The 19,969-nt window shown below is 39.5% G+C and overlaps 1 protein-coding gene across 1 annotated transcript; it reads right to left on the bottom strand.

Moving 5' to 3' along the window:
* Window positions 1-18,037: 18,037 nt before the first annotated feature.
* Window positions 18,038-19,582, bottom strand: LOC117022894 (KRR1 small subunit processome component homolog). The gene has a single exon (XM_033107104.1). It carries the CDS (start codon window positions 19,575-19,577, stop codon window positions 18,435-18,437), a length of 1,143 nt encoding a protein of 380 aa, XP_032962995.1. The 5' UTR covers window positions 19,578-19,582; the 3' UTR covers window positions 18,038-18,434.
* Window positions 19,583-19,969: the final 387 nt, after the last annotated feature.

The following is a 19,969-nucleotide window of genomic DNA, read 5'->3' as shown; positions in this document are numbered from 1 at the left end:
AGCATCAGTCCCAAAGAAACTATTTCATATATCTTCTGATTCTTTACATTTGTAAAATATTTACTCTCAATGCAATAGATCTTTCATCACATTACCTATATATAGAACAATCCAATACAAGCATAAAAAGGTGGGTTAATATTTTATTATTTCTCCTCAGTTTGTTGGCAACTAAGACACCATGTGATTTTAGTCCATACAAAGAAACCAAGGACACAAATAATATCAGCAGTGGGAACTCTCCTGGAAGGTGAACGTTTTTAAGATTTCATGGCACATCACTAGAGACAACAGCATCTTATCTGCCTCTATTAAGACCTTCTCAGGGTGGGTGAGCTTCTCTTGGGGCTCTAACAGAGGCAGAATCAACATTAGTATATATTCTAGGATAAAACAAACCTAGACCCTGGGGGCCCTCTACCAGGCTTCAGCATGGCAGTACCAAAACTTAAATCCACTCTCGCAAGGGAGCATCAGAGAGGAGAAGCAACTGTAGGAATTCAGTAAAGAATTACGAACAACTAGCTCTTCTACAGCTACGAACAATCGGGGGCTGACAAACTCTTTGATCTTATCATCTTTCAAGGTTGCTTTGAAATGAAGAGACCCCCCAAAACATCCTAGAGATCAGAACAATGTGGAAAGTCTTTATTTTGCTCTAAAATCTCATAAATAGGAGCCTAAACATTTTACTCCAAAATTATGGGAGTACTTTTTGTGGAGTTAGTTAAGAAGAGGGCCTCAGGACCATCCTTCCTATGCCTACATTGTCCTGAGAAGCAGATAAAGAAAAACTACCTACAGTGAGTACCATGAGAAAGCAGCCACGCAACAGAAATAGCATCAAGAGAGCGGATAATAGGAGCCATTTACAAGATGACAACTTAAAGTCACAATAGCAGGAGGAAGAGCAAAGAGAGTAGGAGAGAGACCCTGTCCCAAGTGAAGATAGAGCAAGAAACTGCGAAAAAGAAAACACATCAAGAACCAAGTCAAACAATGAGTTTTTCAAGGAGGTCAGCAAAGCCACAGACACAAAGACATTACAGAGGGATGCTATAAACTCCTTGCAAGACCCACTGGGAAATAAGTGAGTAGACATTAAAGTAGCTAGACTGACACTGGCCTAGCCTGGCCTGGCCCCAGCTCCTCATCAACTCTCTGTGTGAGAAGGTTATGTTGGTAACAACTAAATTCACCTTTGTATAACATGTCCAAAGTAAGCTATATAAGTTGAGATATTTAACTGTTTGAATGAATTTCTTAATCTTACATCCCTTCAAAGAAAAAGTATGATGGCTAATATGTCTAATAGCTATGGTATCAGCACCTCACATTAGTAAAGCTAGACATCATGGGGAACCAGAGAGCATATCACTGGGAGCACCTGCATGTAGAGAACATCTTGCTCCAGGCAGGGCTGATAGGTGAGGTCTCAGACTGCTGCCAATTTTACCTCAATCCTTCCCTTCCTCTAAAACAGGGGTCAGCAAATTATGGTGTCATGTGGATCAAATCCAGCCAGCTGCCTGGTTTTGTAAATAAAGCTTTATTGGAACACAGCCACGTCCATTTGTCCACATATTGTCCATGGCTGCTTTCTCAATATGATGGCAGAGTTGACAAGTTAAAACCGTCAATACACGTTCTCCATCACTTGCATTCATTCTCCTCTTTGTCTTCCCTGTTTCCCTTTTCAGGGCTATTATCTAGCCATAGTCTTAATTCCAGAAAGTGTCTGGATCCCCATCTAATTAGGTAGTCCTGAACCCAGCTGCTGCTAGTGGTTCATTTTAATTTTAGTTTGGAGTTTGGAGAAATTTTATTGTAATTAGCTTCATCTCATTGGATTTCTTAAATTAAAAACATTGCTTTCGGTAACTAGTCAAAAAATACAGAGGAAACTCTTTTCAAAGAAAGAGTTAAGAGTCTCCCTTATCCCTCCATTCTACCTCTTAAAATAATTAGTGTTAATATTTCAATCCTTCCACACTTTTCTCCAGGGGTGGCTATTTTTAAAATATCTATTATAATAAAGTTGAAAGGATAAAATACTTAATATTTAATATGCAGAGCACGTTCATTCACTCAAGAAATATTTTTAAATACCTTTATGTTTCCAGCACTGTGCTAAGTGCTGAAAAGTCAACTTAAAATTCTCTAGAGCAGATACCTGAATATCGAATAATAGTGATTATTTCTTTTCATATGCTTAAAGAGCCCCACCATGCTTAATAAAGTAATGACAGTTTGATTGCACACATTAGCTAGTCAAGCCAAGGATGTGTGACATTAGGCACATGAAAGATTAATAAATAGTTGAGATCAACCCATTCTCCAGATCTAGAAAGAAAATCAACTCAAAATCCAGAGTATAAAAACAAGGAATCAATAGGTATCTTCTTATACTCTTTGATAGTCATTAGTAATATTTAACAATTAGTCTGGTTACCTGCCTTCTGGGAGCTTGGTAGGAGTGTACTCTTCCACATCCTTGAAGTTAGGTAGCACTACAACATTTTTACCAGTGCTAGGAAATTGAAAAGAGAGAGAACAGTTACAAGCCTACACAGGAATCAAGGCAGAAAGCCAAGAGGGCCTTCACCAAAGCAGAAATAGGGGTGGACCAGTAGAGCCTGTGGCTACTAGAGATTTAAGATGATAGAACTCAGTGCTGATAGGATGAGACATTGAGTGAGAGCAAATGTCTTGTTTCTGGCCTGCATAATTGGGTAGCAGTGGATGATTCTGCTCACTGAGAGAAAGAATATGAGCATAATTGGGCCGAAGAAGGACCCTGATGAGTTTAATTTGAGATTAAAATGTGTTTGAGGTGCCATGTGGAGATGTAGAGAAGTTGGGTATATAGGCCTGGAATGCGGGAAGGAAATCTACTATGAAAGTAGAGATTATAGCTTACTTATGGAACAAATAATAATTAAAGTCATAAGCTTGAATTAGTTCTTTCAGAGACTCTAGAGCAGCAGTGTTCAATATAAATTTCGGTGGTAATAAAAATGTTCTGTATCTGCCCAGTCCAATACGGTACCCTTTAGACATGTGACAACTGAGCACTTGAAAGGCAGCTGGTGCAACTAAGAAACAAAATTTTTCATTTTGTTTAATTTTGATTTATTTAAATTTAAATGGCTACATGTGGCTCCCATATTGGATAACAAAGCTCTAAAGTGAAAGGAGAAATGAGCCAATGTGGGAGTCTCTAGAAACATTGACAAGCACACTCTAAATATATGTACCCATACATGTACACATATATGTATGTGTATATGTGTGTGTTAAAATGGAATAGTTTCAAATTCTGCTGCCAGCCAAGATGGAGTAACAGTAACCAAATTTACCCTCCCATTTGAAACAACTTTTTTTAAAAAAGGCAAAGTACATAAAACAACATTTTTCAAGACATTAGACCTCAGGCAATAAAAGAACAGTGATTCCCTAAAAAACAAATGAGGTGAGCTTTACGATTGCCCCAGCTTACTGCTTGGAGAGAGTCTCCAGGCTGTGATACAAAAAGAGGGAACATAGGCAGACCGTGCTGATTCTCCTAGTTAATGAGACAGAGTTGGAAGGCTGGAAAGCCAAGGCACTAAAATCCACAGGGAAAAATACCAGAGAGGATAGAGCTGCCCAGAGAGACAGAGACAAAAAGTAAGAGGACTCTGGAGATCTGGAAAGTGTCCCCCCTCGAGTTTTAAGTAAGCATACACATGTGAAGAAACTACCTCAGGCCAGGATTTAAAATAAATAAATAAATAAATAAATAAATAAACAAACAAACCTGAAAGAGTTAACAGGAACAAACTTTTTTGTGTTCACACAGAGCCAGAAATAGTTTTTGTTCCCACTAGTGAAAAACCTCCTAATTCCTGCAGCATTGAAGAGTACGCAGAAAAGTTTGGCCTCAGTGATGGGAAAAAAAAATTAGCCTTACACCAATACTTCTTAATCACAGGTGATTTTGCCTCCCAAAGGACCTTTTGCAATGTCTAGAGACATTTTTGATGGTCACCCTAGGGAGATGCTACCGGCATATAGTGAGTAGAGACAAGTGATTCTGCTAAGCATCCTATAATACACAGGACAGCCCTCCACAACAAAAATTACCCAACCCAAAATGTCAGTAGTGACAAAGTTGAGAAACACTGCCCTAGACTAAACACAGCTCTGGTCTTACTTAACAAAGATTAAAAGCAAGGCCTTAAAGGATCATACCATTTCTAAATAACTTAGCTGCATTCCACAACAAAGATCAAGAATATTTCTAGGAATACAAAAATATCCAGCAGCCAGCAACTTAAAATTCATAATGTCTGGCATCCAATCAAAGTTTATCAGGAATGCACACAACCAGGAAAATAGAATCCATAATGAAAAGAAAAATCAATCACTTGAAGCCAATGGAGAAATTATACAGATAATGAAATTAGTAAGCAAAGATATTCAAAGTTATTATAACTGTGTTCCATATGTTCAAGAAGTTAGAAAAAAGATCGAATGTGTTAAGTAAAAACATGAAAAATATTAAAAAGACCGAAATAGAATTTCTAGAGATGAAACTATAATGTCTAAGATGAAAACTACACCATATATTAACAGCAGATTAGCTATTGCAAAAGATTAGTGAACTTGAAGATACAGTAATAGAGTATCCACAATGAAATACAGAAAAAAATTAACAGAGCATCAGTGATCTGTGCCACTCAAGTGACCTACAATACATGTAATTGGAGTCCCTAAAAAATAGAAGAGAGGGTGGATAGAAAAAATAGTTGAAGAAATAAAGGCCAAAAATTTTCCATGTTTGTTGAAAGCTATAAACCCACAGATCCAAGAAGTTTGATAAATCTTAATATGAAGAAAATAAAATTGTTTTTGTCTATGTTTTGATAGATGGTCCAAGACTGTGGATGCCAACCTCACCTGCCAACCCACCTGTCATGAGTTGAATGATGTCCCCAAAAAAGTTACATTGAAGTCATGACACTCAGTGCCTATGGATATGACCTTATTTGGAAATAGGGTCTTTCAGATATAATCAAGTAAAGATGAAGTCATATTTAATTGGGTGGGCCCTAATCCAACATGAATAGTGTTCTTATAAGAAGATGAAACAGACAAGAGACAGAGACCCACAGGAAGAACACTCTGTGATGACAGAGACATCCATAAGCCAAGAAACTCCAAGAAGTGCTGGCAGATAACACCAGAGACTAAGAGAAAGTCATAGACAGAATCGCCCATAGAGCCTTCAGAGAAAGCATGGACTTGCTAAAACCTTGATTTTGGACTTCTGACCTCCACAACTTTGAGAGAATAAGTTTCTGTTGGTTTAAGCCACTTAGTTTATGGTAACTTGTTATCACAACCCTAGGAAACTAATACACCATCTATGAAGGAACTGTACAGAATCAGGCAAAACTGTTTTTGTCACGCTCAGCCCAACACTCTCCACCTGACTAGAGGGTATAAAAATGTCTAAATTAAAAATTGCAGAATTTTTCCAATGAGCTCTGTCTCACCACCACCTGCCCTGACCTAATGACTGATGAATAAAATGATGCAGAAGGAGAGTGCCTTGATGCTCTAGATGAAATGTAATCTCTCACCTGCCACCTTAAACCCAGCCCAACATCCAAGAAGATGGACTACTAGGGCATTAGATCAAAAAGACAAGGAGTTAAAATTTCTAGAAAAGCTTCCACTTATTCAAAGCTCCTAAAAACATTGCCCTCAAGTACAAGAAAAGGACTTGGCTGATAAAACTAATAGAAGGAGTGTCCGTCACTCAAAGAAAACTAAACTTTCTGTCAGGCAGCACTGCTATAACCTGCTGCATCATTCAGAGAGGATCACAGAAGATGAGTGAACTCAGTGGGCCTCTGGCTCCATCCTCGACACATGGTAATTCATACCAGGTTGTGGTGGAAGTGTCTGACACCACAAAGACCCATTAATTCTTCAGTCACAGACTCTGAGCACTGAGGAAACAAAGACCTTGAGAACGGAGCATATGCAGAAGCACACATAGAAAGGTGGAGGAAGGGAGGCCTACAGGTTCCTGACAGTGAGTTGGCTGCCTTAATTACATGCCTTTCTCATAGGCTTTCTATTCCACACACAGATGCTCAGTGAGGTATCACATCTCAAAGTTCCTCTGTGTGTGTGTGTGTGTGTGTGTGTGTGCGCGCGCGTGGTATTGTGTGGTATATGTATGGGAGTGTGGTGTGGTGTAGTATGTGTATGCTGTGTGTGTGTGTTGGGGGTCGGGATAGGGGTAGGGGTAGAGGAAGGTTTGTGACTGAATCTCTGGCTTCAGTATTCCCTAGGTTCAGGTGGAGCAAAACAAGCCTGAGTATTCAGCTGCAGCATAAGTAGTGACTTGGAGCTGATCCAGTGTCTGAACTATTTTTAGCAATGACAAGCCATGACTTTGCACTCTTCTCTAATATAATTGACGGCAGCAGGATCCCACTGGGAACAGCAACTACAGCTAAGGACTCTCTGCTTTCCAGATCATACCATCTCATAGTCCTTTTGAACACATTATGAGTATTTCTAGACCTCTGAGACATTTCAAACACAACATAATATTTTCCAAAATTTAAGGGACAAAAGAAAAAAGTGATTCAATATATCAACACCGACTCTATATGGGATCATTTAATCCGTTCCTCCAATTACCTTAAAATCTGGGAACTAAGTAAACAAATGTCAACCTAGTGTAAAACCATGAGTAGAGTTTGCTAGAGTCAATAAAGAAAGGAAAATGGTGCCATAGTTAGTATGAATTTATTAGCCTCTACGACCAGTTATAGGGCAGGTAGCTATTAAACAATATTAGTATTCTTTTGTGAAGGAATGCTGTATCACAGGTATTACAAGAATTTATATGAAGATTACTAAGAGATACTAGTTGCCTTAGCAACTCTGGCTATTTCCTCTTCAGGAAAAAAAATACCAATATAGATATAGATATAGATAGTGATTACAGACAAGTTCAGGAACACCTAGAATGTCAAATCTGATGAAAAACCAAGTCATCACTCAATTGCATGAACAATCAGAAAATGCCTATGAGAATCACCAATTAATTATGAAACCTGAAAGACACCTAGAGATCAAAACTTTCCTTTTACAAGCAAGGAAACAAATTGAGAGCTTAAATGACATGCCCAAGGTCATATCTCATGTAACTAGCATCTCTTGGATTAATCCAAATCTTTTTACTTCTTGCCCAACATTCTTTATAGTTCCTGGACTCTTTTGGTACTCTCAATGCCTAGCCCTATACTAAGTGTTCGAGAAACCACAAAAATGAACACCCAATGATGAGCAACCAGGAATTTACTAGAACTCTCTTGCTTGTATAGCTATCCTTAGGTAGAGAAAGAATTCTGAACTATGATCACCTTATTCCCCATGAAGAGCTGAAGTCAAATCACCAGAGTCTGCGGACTTTAGAAATTGTTTCACCAATGGAACTGAGCGGTGACCACTTTCTGTTCCTAAGAGTTCTCCTTGCTGAAATCCTCCCTCTCCAGGCCTAACTAATAAACTGGCCTGCTCTGATAGCCCCAGCTTGGGGAGGAAGTTGACTCTCGGTGAAGGAAGGCCAAGTATATAGATGAGAGGTAATGGGGAGAATAATTTCATTTCATTTTCATTTTAAATATTTATTAATCTAAGCATTTAATGGTAGTAAGTTGAATAGTACATAGTACCTGCCTTTAAAAATCTTAATTAAATGATAAATAGTTAAATGTGGCACTTGCTATACCAGAGGTAGATAATAACTACTAATCTGAGACACTTTTCTGATACTGAGCACAGAAAGTAATCTTCCAAAAAAGAGGCAGATGTGATCAAAGAACACAATCAACAGAGTTAAAAGGCAACTGGTGGAATGGGAGAAAATATTTGCAAATCATATATCTCATAAGGGGTTAATATTCACAATATATAAAGAACTCCTACAACTCAACAACAACAAATAAACCTGTTAAAACTGGACAAAGAACTTGAATATACATTTCTCCAAAGAAAGTATACAAATGGTCAACAAGCACATGAAAAAATAAGCATCACTAACCATTAGAGAAATGCAAATCAAAACCACAAGGAGATATCATCTCACACCCATTGGGATGGCTACCATAAAAAAAGAAAAGAAGGAAGGGAGGGAGGGAGGGAGGGAGGGAGGTAAGGAGGGAAAGAGGGAGGGAGAGAGACAGAGAGAGAGAGAGAGAGAAGCGTTGGAGAGGATGTAGAGAAATTGGAACATTGGTGTACTGTTGGTGGGAATGTAAAATGGTACAGACACTGTGGAAAACAGTATGGAGGTTCCGCAAAAATTTTAAAATAGAACTACCAGCAACTCCGCTTCTGGGTATTTATCCAAAAGGAATAAAATCAGTATCTCAAAAATATATTTGCATACTCATATTCATAGCCTCATTATTCACAATAGCCAAGAGATGGAAGCAACCCAAGTGTCCATTGATAAATGAATGGATAAACAAGATGTGATATAAACATACAATAGAATATTATTTAGCCTTTAAAGGAAGGATATACTGTCATATGCTACATGGCCAAACTTTAAAGACATTATGTTTAGTGAAATCAGCCAGTCACAAAAAGACAAATACTGTATGATTCCATTTAATATATGAGGTATCTAAGGTAGTCACACTCATAGAAGCTGGCTGCCAGAGGCTGGTGGAGGGGAAAAATAGGGAGTTGTTTAACAGGTAAATAGTTTTAGTTTTGCAAGATGAAAAAGTTCTTGAGATGTGTTGCACAATAGGGTAAATATACTTAACCCTATTGAACTGTAAACTTAAAACTTAAGGTGGTACATTTTGTTATATGGTTTTTATAGTATTTTTTTAAAAAAGAGGCAAATATAAATTTCTCAGGAGTAATAAGCTCTCCTTATTTCCGTCCACCTCTTACCACCAAAAAAAACTGACTCATAAACTGAGAGCACTGGCCTCGAGAAGCAAGTCCCTAATCTGACCTTGTATTACTAGGACATGAACATTGGAAAAATGCTATAGCCCCTGATGAGGTTGGAAGACCTTCAAGGTTAGGTGAGGAAGGGCAGTGAGTGCCTTAGATGAGTGTGAAAGCATACTGTTGGCGAATAGAGGCCAATTAGATCAACAGAAGCCAAGTCAGGAGAGAGGCGTATATCCACGCCAGCAACAGAATCTGCAGGCTGCCCTACAGGGAAATCTTTCCTCACCAATGTCCATAGATTCAAAGAACACTGCGTAATTGCCACCATGGGACTGTGGGATTCTATGAGCAGAGACACAATTTTTGCTGATTTCCTTTGCTTTTGTAACACTTCCTTCTGAAGCACTGTAGCTTGCAAGTGGTAGAATTAGTACCCGTTGGAGGCAACAGCCAATGAAGGGGAAAGAATATTGTCTCCAGAATTTGAGTCCAGTTATATAACACCAACACTCAATCAAGTAGTTCAAGCAAGTAACTTAAACTTTCTAATAGTCAGTATACACATCAGAAAAGAGGGACTAGTAATGCCAAATCAAAGGGCTGCTGCAAAGATAACAAAAGATAATACAGATAAAATTCTTAGAACAGTAGCTGCACACTTCGGAAAATGATGATCTGGGTAAATTCGGCCGACAGACTTGAAGGAGCCCTGTGCCACATGATCGCATCCCAGTATCATGATTCCAGTACGTGTGTGACATCCTGACTGTGTAGTTCCTCCCCATCCTGTTAGCTTCCATTCACCTTATGGAAACTCTCTCCCCTGCCCACCATATTAGTCAATGACTGATTCTCCTAAAAGAAGGAAGGACAAAGGCAATGAGAAGGGCACAATCACCAGGATCAGAACATCACATCCATATTTTCCTAGGAGATATGTGCAGAATATGCTGCTTGTGTCTTATTATACCCCTGCCCTAAAACCTTCCATGGTTTCTGCTATGCATGCTCAAGTATCTCAGGGGAACAATAGATGGATTGATGGATAGAGAGAAGTACAGATGTGTTCAGATATGGAATGGCACAAGCCACGTGTTGGTTCAAAAATTCTTTTCATTTTACTCTGTGGTTGGAATTTTCATGATAAAATGTTGGGCGGGCAGGGGGGAATCATCCAGGGCTCTCTAACAAAGCAGTTTAAGCACAGAAATGTTCAGTATGTGTTTGTTGGATAAAACCATAAGTGGGTGATAAATACTTTAATAGCTGACAATTTCTAGTGATGGAAATAGCACAAATCCCAACAGCATTTAAACAATGGGTGTAGAATATAAGACCTAAGGAAAATGATAACCTCTGATTCTTTTTTCAAATCTTGTCAACATTCATTACAAGAGGATTTGCCTTTTATCTGGTTCATGTTCTTTGGAAAGCCACTATCTAGACATGCAAGAATCCACACTGATGTTACTGCAGAGCTAGTATGTGTTTACCCCAATTGTAGTCTCATTCCTACTCTCTTATCACTGGTTGACTAACCCTGATACAGGGAATCACTCGGTATAAATTCTAGTCTCAACTCTGAGACTAAGTTTCTACAAAATATTCATCAAGTTACTCATCACAACTGTACTGTGGGTCCCACAATCCCAAACAGGAACCATGTCAAGTATATTAGACAGTGCTACAGCCTTGCCTCAGAGACATTGCCCCTGAGGCCTCTTGCTTCATGTGGCCCTTGGGCCCCCTGTAAGGTATTACTCATATGTTTCACCAGTTATGATGATGTGATATCATCATAACTCCAAACAATTATACAGTAGTCTAGAGGCCACAAAACATTTTTCACAGATATCTTCTTTAATGCACATAACAGTGCTCTTAAATGATGTTGTCTCCCTTTTATGGACGAGTAAACTGAGGGTCAATAACATTATAAAATTTCCTCAAGATCAGTACTGGAGTCAAGAACAAAGCCCAGGTCCTCTGGTTCTAAATCTTGCTCTGTTTTCATTGCATTGTCGTTCATCCCACTCCTAAAAGCTCCAGGCCCTCTCATCAGATATGGCTCCCACTTTAAATCGAAGTGACCTCCCCAGGTCACAAACTTGGGACCTCTTCTGATCTCTATACCCCATTCCTGGCTTCCATTTTTACCCCATCCAGCAAATGCAGGGTGAATGCTACTGTATCAGGACACTATGGAAACTTCTCCCTGGGACTGAGGATGCCCTATCAGTCATCTTCCCCATGTGTCCGACTCAGCATGCAGAGTTTTAAGAGTCAGTTTTAAGATAAATACATTTGACTGTACTCCAAGACCTCCTTCTTGTTAAAAACTGCAACTAGTTATCTCTGCCATGCAAATAGGCAGTTGGCGACAGCTAAGGTGGATCTTGAACACCCATCTTCATAAAATATTGAAAGATTGAACTTTCCAAAGTCCTCCGAGCTTAAGAGTGCAAAGTGATGCCCACAGAACTTCTGAAGACATAATTAATAAGTTAAACAGGAAAGATGTATCATAGGAATTGCCAAATAGATGGAAACTAAAGAGAACAGAAGATGAGGAGGATGGAAGTGAGAAAGAAGTATGTGCCAAGTGTATTTGCATATTTCGTCTCCTTTAATCCTCACAACCACCTAGCCAAGTAATTGTTATTATTCTATTTGCAACTGAAGAAACTGACACAAAGTTATTAAGGTACATACCCAGGGTCAACTAGTAAATGAGTTGGGATTGAAACCCAACTCTGTCTGAATCCAGAGATCATTGCACCTCTAGGTGAACTAAGAGAGGAAGAGGAAGATATCAGGAGTCATACACGCCCCTTCTTTTAGAAAAAGTTCTTGATTCATTGTCCATCTCACGCCATCAAACCATTGGTGGCTCAAAAGGCCACATCATGTCTATTTAACAGTTCTTTTTCCCAGCTTCGATCTCACTGTGGTGCTCACTGATAAGACTCCTCCCACAGAGGTCGCTTGAGTCCACACTAGCATTAGTAATGGAATTCAGTATCATCTGCAGTCACATGCCTGGCTTGCTAGCAAGGAGTAGGTCATCTTAGTTGCCTTTGTCACAGTGTGTCAAGGGGAAAACAGAAAACCACTTATCAGACCCCACAGATTGTTCTGCCAGCCAAAATCATGAAGTTCACCTTCTCTAGGAGTGGAAATCCTGGGTTTGCGCTGGTTGCGCTCCCTAAATTCATACTGGTCAGATTCACTCTGAGAGGGAAGTCAGCCGAGCTGACCAAAATTGCCAGACTCTGGGTCATCCAAGATACCTATAATGTGCTAGGCCTGGCCAAAACATTAGAAGTTTCCATCTAGCGTTTTTCACCTAGTAACAGACACCTAGCTCCCTTTGCAGCCGTTTACACTTAGGTTTCCTGGTGGATTTCTTTTAAAATCTGCTGCTTTAAAAGAAAAATTCTTAGAAACAATCTATTTATTCTAAATCTTTCATCTTGTTCATGGGAAACTGAGGCTTCCACACAGGCAGGGGCTTGCTCAAAGTCGCTCTAACAGTCAAGATAGGCAGGGTTATGCCACTGTAACAAGAGCTCCAAAAATCCCAGTGGCTTAACACAACAAAAACATTCTTGCTCACACTGCATGCCCAACACATCTCTTCAGAGTCCCTCAGGGACCCAGACTGACAGAGGCTCCATCTTAACACATGCTTACATGATTACCACAGCAAGAAAAAGCAAAGTTGGCATTAGGCACTAGCGAGCCGATGCTTCTACTCACAAGTGACACATGTCTTTTCCACTTACATTTCAGTACCAAAGGAATTCAAGTGGCCATACCTAATTTCAAGGGGCTGAAGTGCAACCCTGGAAGCTAGCTGAAAGGAAGAGAGCAGTAATGCTTGTGAATAACCCTAATGACAACCAGAGTTACATAGCTAGTTAAGGGGGGAACCAAAACTAGAACACTAGCCTTCCAACACCCTGTTTACGTGTTTTTCTATTTCTCTGTCCTTTGAGGCCTAGATCAAGTCCGACCTTCTTCACAAAGCTATCCCTGATTGTCCTGGCCCATTTTGCTCTCTCCCTTTACTTCACTCCTCTGACTCTAAATTCTTTCTGGATACATCGGTGACTATTCTCAAAGGAAGCTCAAGACCTTCCCTCTTTTAAGTCATGGGAATATTTATGAGGTAAACAAACATACTTGTTCACTGAATGTGCTTGCGTGCGTACGCACAACACACACTTCACCATTGGTGCTGGATCCTCCAGTCTCAAAAATGGGTACTAGAAAGAGAAAGAGCCTTCTCTCCTGGACTCAGTAGAATACGAGACAGGGAGAATTTAAGTAAAGAAGGCATGGTCCCAACCTTAAGAGGAGCCAGTATAAACTGAGCCATGGAAAGCACTTTGACTCTATGAAACAATGTTTGCTAGGCTGGATATTACTTAGTCTGCTTGTTTTGTTTTGGTTTGGTTTTGGTTTGTTTTGTTCTGTTCTACAATCAGCATTCATTCCCATTCTCCTATGCTCTCCTCTGTATCCAGCGACTGGACACTTAGAACTACAGTGTGCAAATCATCTTGCCCACAGAATGATAGACGTGATTCCTGTTCTGCCAGTGAGACACATTCATATGTGATTAGAAAGCAGTAAAGGACACAGAAGCCATTTTCTTCGTCTTCCAACAGTGGCACCAGATCCATGAGCTTTGCACAAATAAAGTTTTTCAATATCTTCTGTATTCCCCCACCATTCACTCATCTTAGTATGTGAAGAAGCTGTGACGTCAGCAGCAATTTCCTATATTTTCCTGATTCTTCGGTGATAGCACTGTCACTCTGGACCATGGCAGAATGGCAAAACTGAAAACTCATGGCCAATCCCCTCATTTTCACTCCTTCAGGCTTCCCAGTAGTTCGTTAAGCACTCAAATACCTGCATAAAATTATATAAAATTTCCTTTTCCTGATTGAAACAATTTACCACTTTATATCACTTACTTCTGATTGTAAAAATAATTCATAAAGTACAAGAAATAAATTTAAAGCAACTATAACCCACCACTCAGATATTACCCTGTACATATACTGATATATTGTATTTTACTCTCTTTTCTATACAACACTATTCCAGTCTTAATTCATGGAGATTTCAATATATACATACATGATACCAACAGCCTAGACTTTCAGTTGCTTTAACTCCTCCCCTTAGATGACCTTGTCCTCCACCTTACCTCAGCCACTCACTCCCACAGCCATTTCCATAATGACCTCATCATTACCAATAACCACAACCCCTCCATGAACTCATTTGCACGCATCTCACTCCCTGACCACCATCCACATTTCCAGCTCACACTCTTTGGTACCCAGACTCCATCAGTACTAAGACTCCGGCTAAGAGTCTTAGTAGGACCAGTTAATTGGTCCTACCAACATCTCATTCTCCCTCACCCACTGATATCTCCTCTGTTCTCCTTATCCACCTTATTCTGTGGTAAATAATTATAATAAATTCACTCCCTTGTATCTCCTCATCTCCCTTGCCCTCTCTTACTTCATCACATGTTCTGTGGCAATACCACAACATTAATGAAATCCAACTTACCACCTATACTATGCCTGCACCTGTGCAGCTGAATGTGACTGAAGAAAAACATACAATCTATAACTGGTCTCACTTTAAATCCATAGTACAAACCTCAGGTGGGCTCTTAATGCTGCCCAACAGTCACACTTTATTTTCTTAGTCTATTCACTCTTTAAAAACCTAGGTGATAATTTCTAGGTGATTAACCTATGTGATTATCTCCTCCTCTCTCTTCAACCTCTGAATCCTATAGCCCCAATCATCGTTCTCAACCAATGACCTTGAGATCTACTTCATTAAGAAAATCCTCAGATCTGAATAGACATCTTTCCAAGGAAGACATACAGATGGCCAACAGGCACATGGAAAGATGTTCAACATCAGTAATTATTAGTAAATGCAAATCAAAACCACAATGTGACATCACCTTGCACCGGTTAGAATGGCTAGCATCAACACAACAATGAATTTTGGAGAAGATGTGGAAAAATGGAACTTTCGTACACTATTGATGGGAATGTAAATTGCGGCAGCCACTTATGGAAAGTGGTATGGAAATTCCTCCAAACATTAAGAAGAGACCTACTCTATGATCCAGCAATTCCCCTTCTGGGTATCTAGCTGAAGAATATGAAAACACTAACTTGAAAAGATATAGGTATCCCATGTTCATCACAGTATTATTTTACAATGGCCAAGTTATAGAAACAACCTAAGTGACCACTGACAGGTGTACATACAAGAGAACACTAATCAGCCATAAAAATAAAAAAATTAAATAAAATAAAAATGAAATGTTCCATTTGTGACATTAATGGATCATGAGGCTATTATGCTAAGTGCAGTAAGTCAGATGGAAAACGGCAAAAACCGTATGATTTCACTCATGAAGAATACAAACAAAAAAGTAACAAATGACAAACAAAGCAAAACAAAAACAAACTTACAGATTCAGACAACAGGTTGGAGATTACCAAAGAGAAAAGGGGATGGGTGAGGAGTGAAATAGGTAAAGGGGGTGAAATATATACTGACAGATGGAAACTAGACTTCTGGTGCTAAGCATGCAACACAGTTTACAGATATTTAATTATAATATTGTACACCTAAAATTAATACAATGTTATTAACCAGTGTTATCTCACAAAAACAAAATAATTAAAAAAAGAAAATCGGTCCGGCCCGGTGGCTTAGGCGGTTGGAGCTCCGTGCTCCTAACTCTGAAGGCTGCCGGTTCAATTCCCATATGGCCAGGGGGCTCTCAACCACAAGGCTGCCAGTTCAATTCCTCGAGTCCCGCAAGGGATGGTGGGCAGTGCCCCCTGCAACTAAAGATTGAACATGGCACCTTGAGCTGAGCTGCCGCTGAGCTCCCGGATGGCTCAGTTGGTTGGAGCGCGTCCTCTCAACCACAAGGTTGCCAGTGTCGACTCCCACAAGGGCTGGTGGGCTGTGCCCCTGCAACTAGCAACTGGACCTGGAGCTGAGCTGCGCCCTCCACAACTAAGACTGAAAGGACAACAATTTGACTTGGAAAAAAGTCCTGGAAGTACACACTGTTCCCCAATAAAGTCCTGTTCCCCTTCCCCAATAAAATCTTTAAAACAAAAAAAGAAACAAAGAAAATCCTCAGTACTTTATCCATCTACAGTATCTGTACACTGCGTTCCTGCACATTCCAAAGTTCAACTATTTATAATCCTATTCTTAAAAGCCAATGTTTCCACTTACCCACCAGATGCCATCCCCTCAAGCCCGATCATAAACATCACTCCATCTATTCTCACCATTTTCTCCCACATCAATGTTCCCACTCCAGTAGATCTTTCTTACCAGAAATGTGTTTTATTCCTCCCATCTTTAAAAATCAAGCTCTCTTTTAAACCCACATCCCCTGATACCGTATATCCAATTATGTGCTGTCCTTTGTAGCAAAACTTCCCAAAGAGTTGTCTATGCTTGTTTTCATAAATTCTTCTTCCCATTTTCAGTTAAACCCACTCAAATAAGATGTTTGCCCATGTGACCCCACCAAAACTTGTCTGGGAGAGGTTACCAATGACCTCCACGATGCTAATTATGCTAATTTTGATCTCAGTCTTCATCTCATTGACACTTCCAAAACACCACACTCTTCGATTTCCTCCTGCCTCATGGGTCGCAGTTTCCTTGTAGGTTTCTCCTCTTACCTCAACCCTGTAAGTTTTGTAGTGCCCCAGAACTCTTCCTCAGCAATTCCTACTCTTTGGGGATCTTATCCAGTTTGATGACTTAAATACCATCTATCTCCTATCTTCTCTCAACTTCACACTCTAGCCTAGACAGCTCTTCAGAATGCCAGGTTCATATACCTAACTGCCTACTCAACATGTCCATTTGGTGTCTACTTGACATCTTAAACTAAAAAGTGCATAATTCAATTCCTGTTCCCCCAGAAATCTACTCCACTGGCATTCTTCACTATCTCAATGACAGCACTATTCTAGTTGCTCAGGCCAAAAATTTGGCATTATACTTCATTCCTTTCTTCTCTCATACCCTACATCCAAAACCATGTCCAATAGCTGTCACTGCCCTTAAAATCTGTCCAGACTCGATCCACTTCTCATTATGTCCCCTGCTATAATCCTACGCTAGGTCAAGCCACCTTCATCTTTTACATGGATGACTAAGAAGCACTCTAATTGGTCTCCCTTCTTCCACCCTTGGCCCCTGAAGTCTACTCTGAAAGCTACAATCGAAGTGGTTCTTTTAAAACCTAAGTCAGATAATATCACTCCTCTGCTCAAACTCTCCAGTGATTCCCAACCAACTCAGAGTAAACCCAGAGTCTTATAAAGCCCCACATTTTTCTGGCTTCCTCTTCATCTCTGACCTCATATCCTACTGTTTGCCTCTTCGCTCACTCTGCTCCAGATACACAGGTTTCCTCGCTGTTGCTAAAATAGGCCCCTTCCTTAAAGCCTTTGTCCTGACTGTTCCCTCTGCTTGGAATACTCTGCCTGTCAATACCCACATGGCTACCACTCTCACCTCCCATGAATGGTGCCCCTCAATGAAAACTCTCTTGACCATCCCTATTGAAAATTACAATCCTCCCTCAGCCGTCTCTTACTCCCGACCCCTGTTGGCTCTGCCTTCAAACTACATCCAGAATCTGTGTTTCCCCCTTTGCAATCATCTACTGCTTAACTCCCTTACCCTTACCTCATGATACTTTTCACCTTCTAACTTATTATGTAATTCATTTATTTCTTACATTTATGGTTTATTGCCTTATCTCTTTTACTAGAATACATGCATAATTAGACCAGGAATGGTCTGTTTCCTGATATATCTCAAGTGCCTAAAACAGTGCCTGGCACATACTCGGTGCTTAGTGAATGTTTGTTGAACAACTTCATATATTTTTTAACAGGTATGCTTTTTTCTTTTTTTTTTTTTTTTTTTTTTTTTTTTTTTTTTTTTTTGGCATCATTTGATTTATTGGATAATTACAATAGCCACATTCAAAAAAAATCTTTATTATAACAACCTAAACAATTATTCCTAAAATCATGCTTTAGACAAAACCTGCCTGGAACAGATTAGGTGCAATGTACACAAAGACATATATATACTACCCTCTAGTATAAAATTTTCCAAAAAACAAATGGAGAATATAATAATTTATATTTATAAAGAACAGATGTATATATAAGCACTGTTATAAAGAACAAAAAAAACTCAAAAAAGTAATCAGTGTATTACTTCTTACACATAAGGCAACTAATGCCCTAATATCTCAAAATCCTTTACAAAAGGAGATAGTTTAATAAGTTCTAGCTCAGGGTTTGTTTGGTTTTTGCTTTTTGTGGTTTTTTTGTTGCATGTTTCTATTTTTTCTTCTTTTTCTTTTCATCGACTTCCATTTTAAGCTTAACTTCTTCAGCTGTAAGAGCTCCCAGTTTCTTATTCTTTGCTTTCTTAACCTTTTCCTTGATGGCAGCGACATCAATTTTAGTTTCAGTAGAAGCTTCCTTAGGTTTCACAACTGGTTTTTCTTTAGGTGGAATAAAAGCTTTGTTTCTTTCCTCTTGTCTCTTACTGAGAGCTTCTGCTTGTTTAGCCTTTATTGCTTCCATTTTCTGTCGCTTCTTTTGACTTGCCTTCAAGAAGTATTCACCACTAGCCAATTCTTTATCAATCTGACTTTCTGGTTGTGGTGGTGGGAATGGTGTATACTCTTTCTTAACAGTTTTTTTCTTCGGTTCCTTGCGTTTATTCACATTTTTGTGCTTGAACTGAGGCAAAAATCTTTCCCAACTTTGTGATCTTAATTCAGAATCTTTTGCCAACTCTCGTTTAATCATTAATGTTTTTATATTATAAATTGGATGGATATTCTTCATAGTATCTAGGACTACTTTTCGAACCTCTTTTAAGCCACTAAAAGGTCCAATAGCTGAAACCGTGTTTCCCTGAACCATAATATAACAGTTTGTTAAGAGTTCCAATGCCTTCAATGTAGATCCTTTGGGACCAATAAGACGTTGTCTTCTTTTTACAAATCTTTCTTTATTTCTTACTAAAGAACCTATTTTAATGATGTCACATGCAACATCATCCTGAAGAATTCGTACTGCCTGTTCAAATGAAACACTCCTTGCTAACAGTTTTATTAGGTCTCTGGCCCTAATGATGATATATGGATCAAAAGTCTTCTTTGTCGTACAAACAGTCATGCTGCCCTCAATCAGGTCCAAGGTTGCATTGACATGATGTTCATTCAAGGCTTTCTGTACCAATGGCCAGCACTCTTTCAAGTAAGCCTCTCTATATTTTGGGAACAAAGTTGCAAAACTGCTCTCCTCCAAGAGTCCTCTAGGATTGTCCTCTTTGGAAAAACCTGGTTCCTTCCAACCATCAGGAACAGTGAGAAGTTCTGATTCATCTCGGTCCTCCGGCTTCGGCTTCTGGTTACGAAATTCACTTTTCCCAGGCGCTGCGGCTGACCCGTTGAATTTGGAGGACGCCATGTTTAAATTGCTTTTGGTATGCTTTTTTCTAAGAGACAGGAGACTGTCTTATAGCATGAGCCATCAGAAGACAAGTATCCAAAATCATGTTCTACCTCCTCAGGACCGCTTCTTCTCTTCCTTTCAAAAGAAAGATGTTGCAGACACCCTTGGTGCACCACCCATTTGTGCTTCTTAGTCACCATTCAGTGCACCCGCATGTTTTCCTACTGCAGACACATGCAACTCTCTGCCTAAAGGCTTTCTCTGGCCACAAGGGTGAACTCTGCCACACACAGAGTGGGTAAGGAATTAACACCCTGGAACAATTCTTGACTGATGTCACATGGTAGTTGATACATAAATAAAACCAGTTTATTTTTCCCTTAGGTGGGGTAACTCTGAGGTATGTC

The sequence above is a fragment of the Rhinolophus ferrumequinum genome, chromosome 6, assembly GCF_004115265.2.
Source record: "Rhinolophus ferrumequinum isolate MPI-CBG mRhiFer1 chromosome 6, mRhiFer1_v1.p, whole genome shotgun sequence".
NCBI classification, from domain to species: domain Eukaryota; kingdom Metazoa; phylum Chordata; class Mammalia; order Chiroptera; family Rhinolophidae; genus Rhinolophus; species Rhinolophus ferrumequinum.
The sequence above is the reverse complement of the archived record's forward strand: the minus strand, read 5'-3'. Positions and strand labels throughout refer to the sequence as shown.

Coding starts and splice junctions, on each gene's coding strand:
- LOC117022894 (XM_033107104.1), bottom strand. CDS start 19,577: ATGGCGTCCTCCAAATTCAACGGGTCAGCCGCAGCGCCTGGGAAAAGT.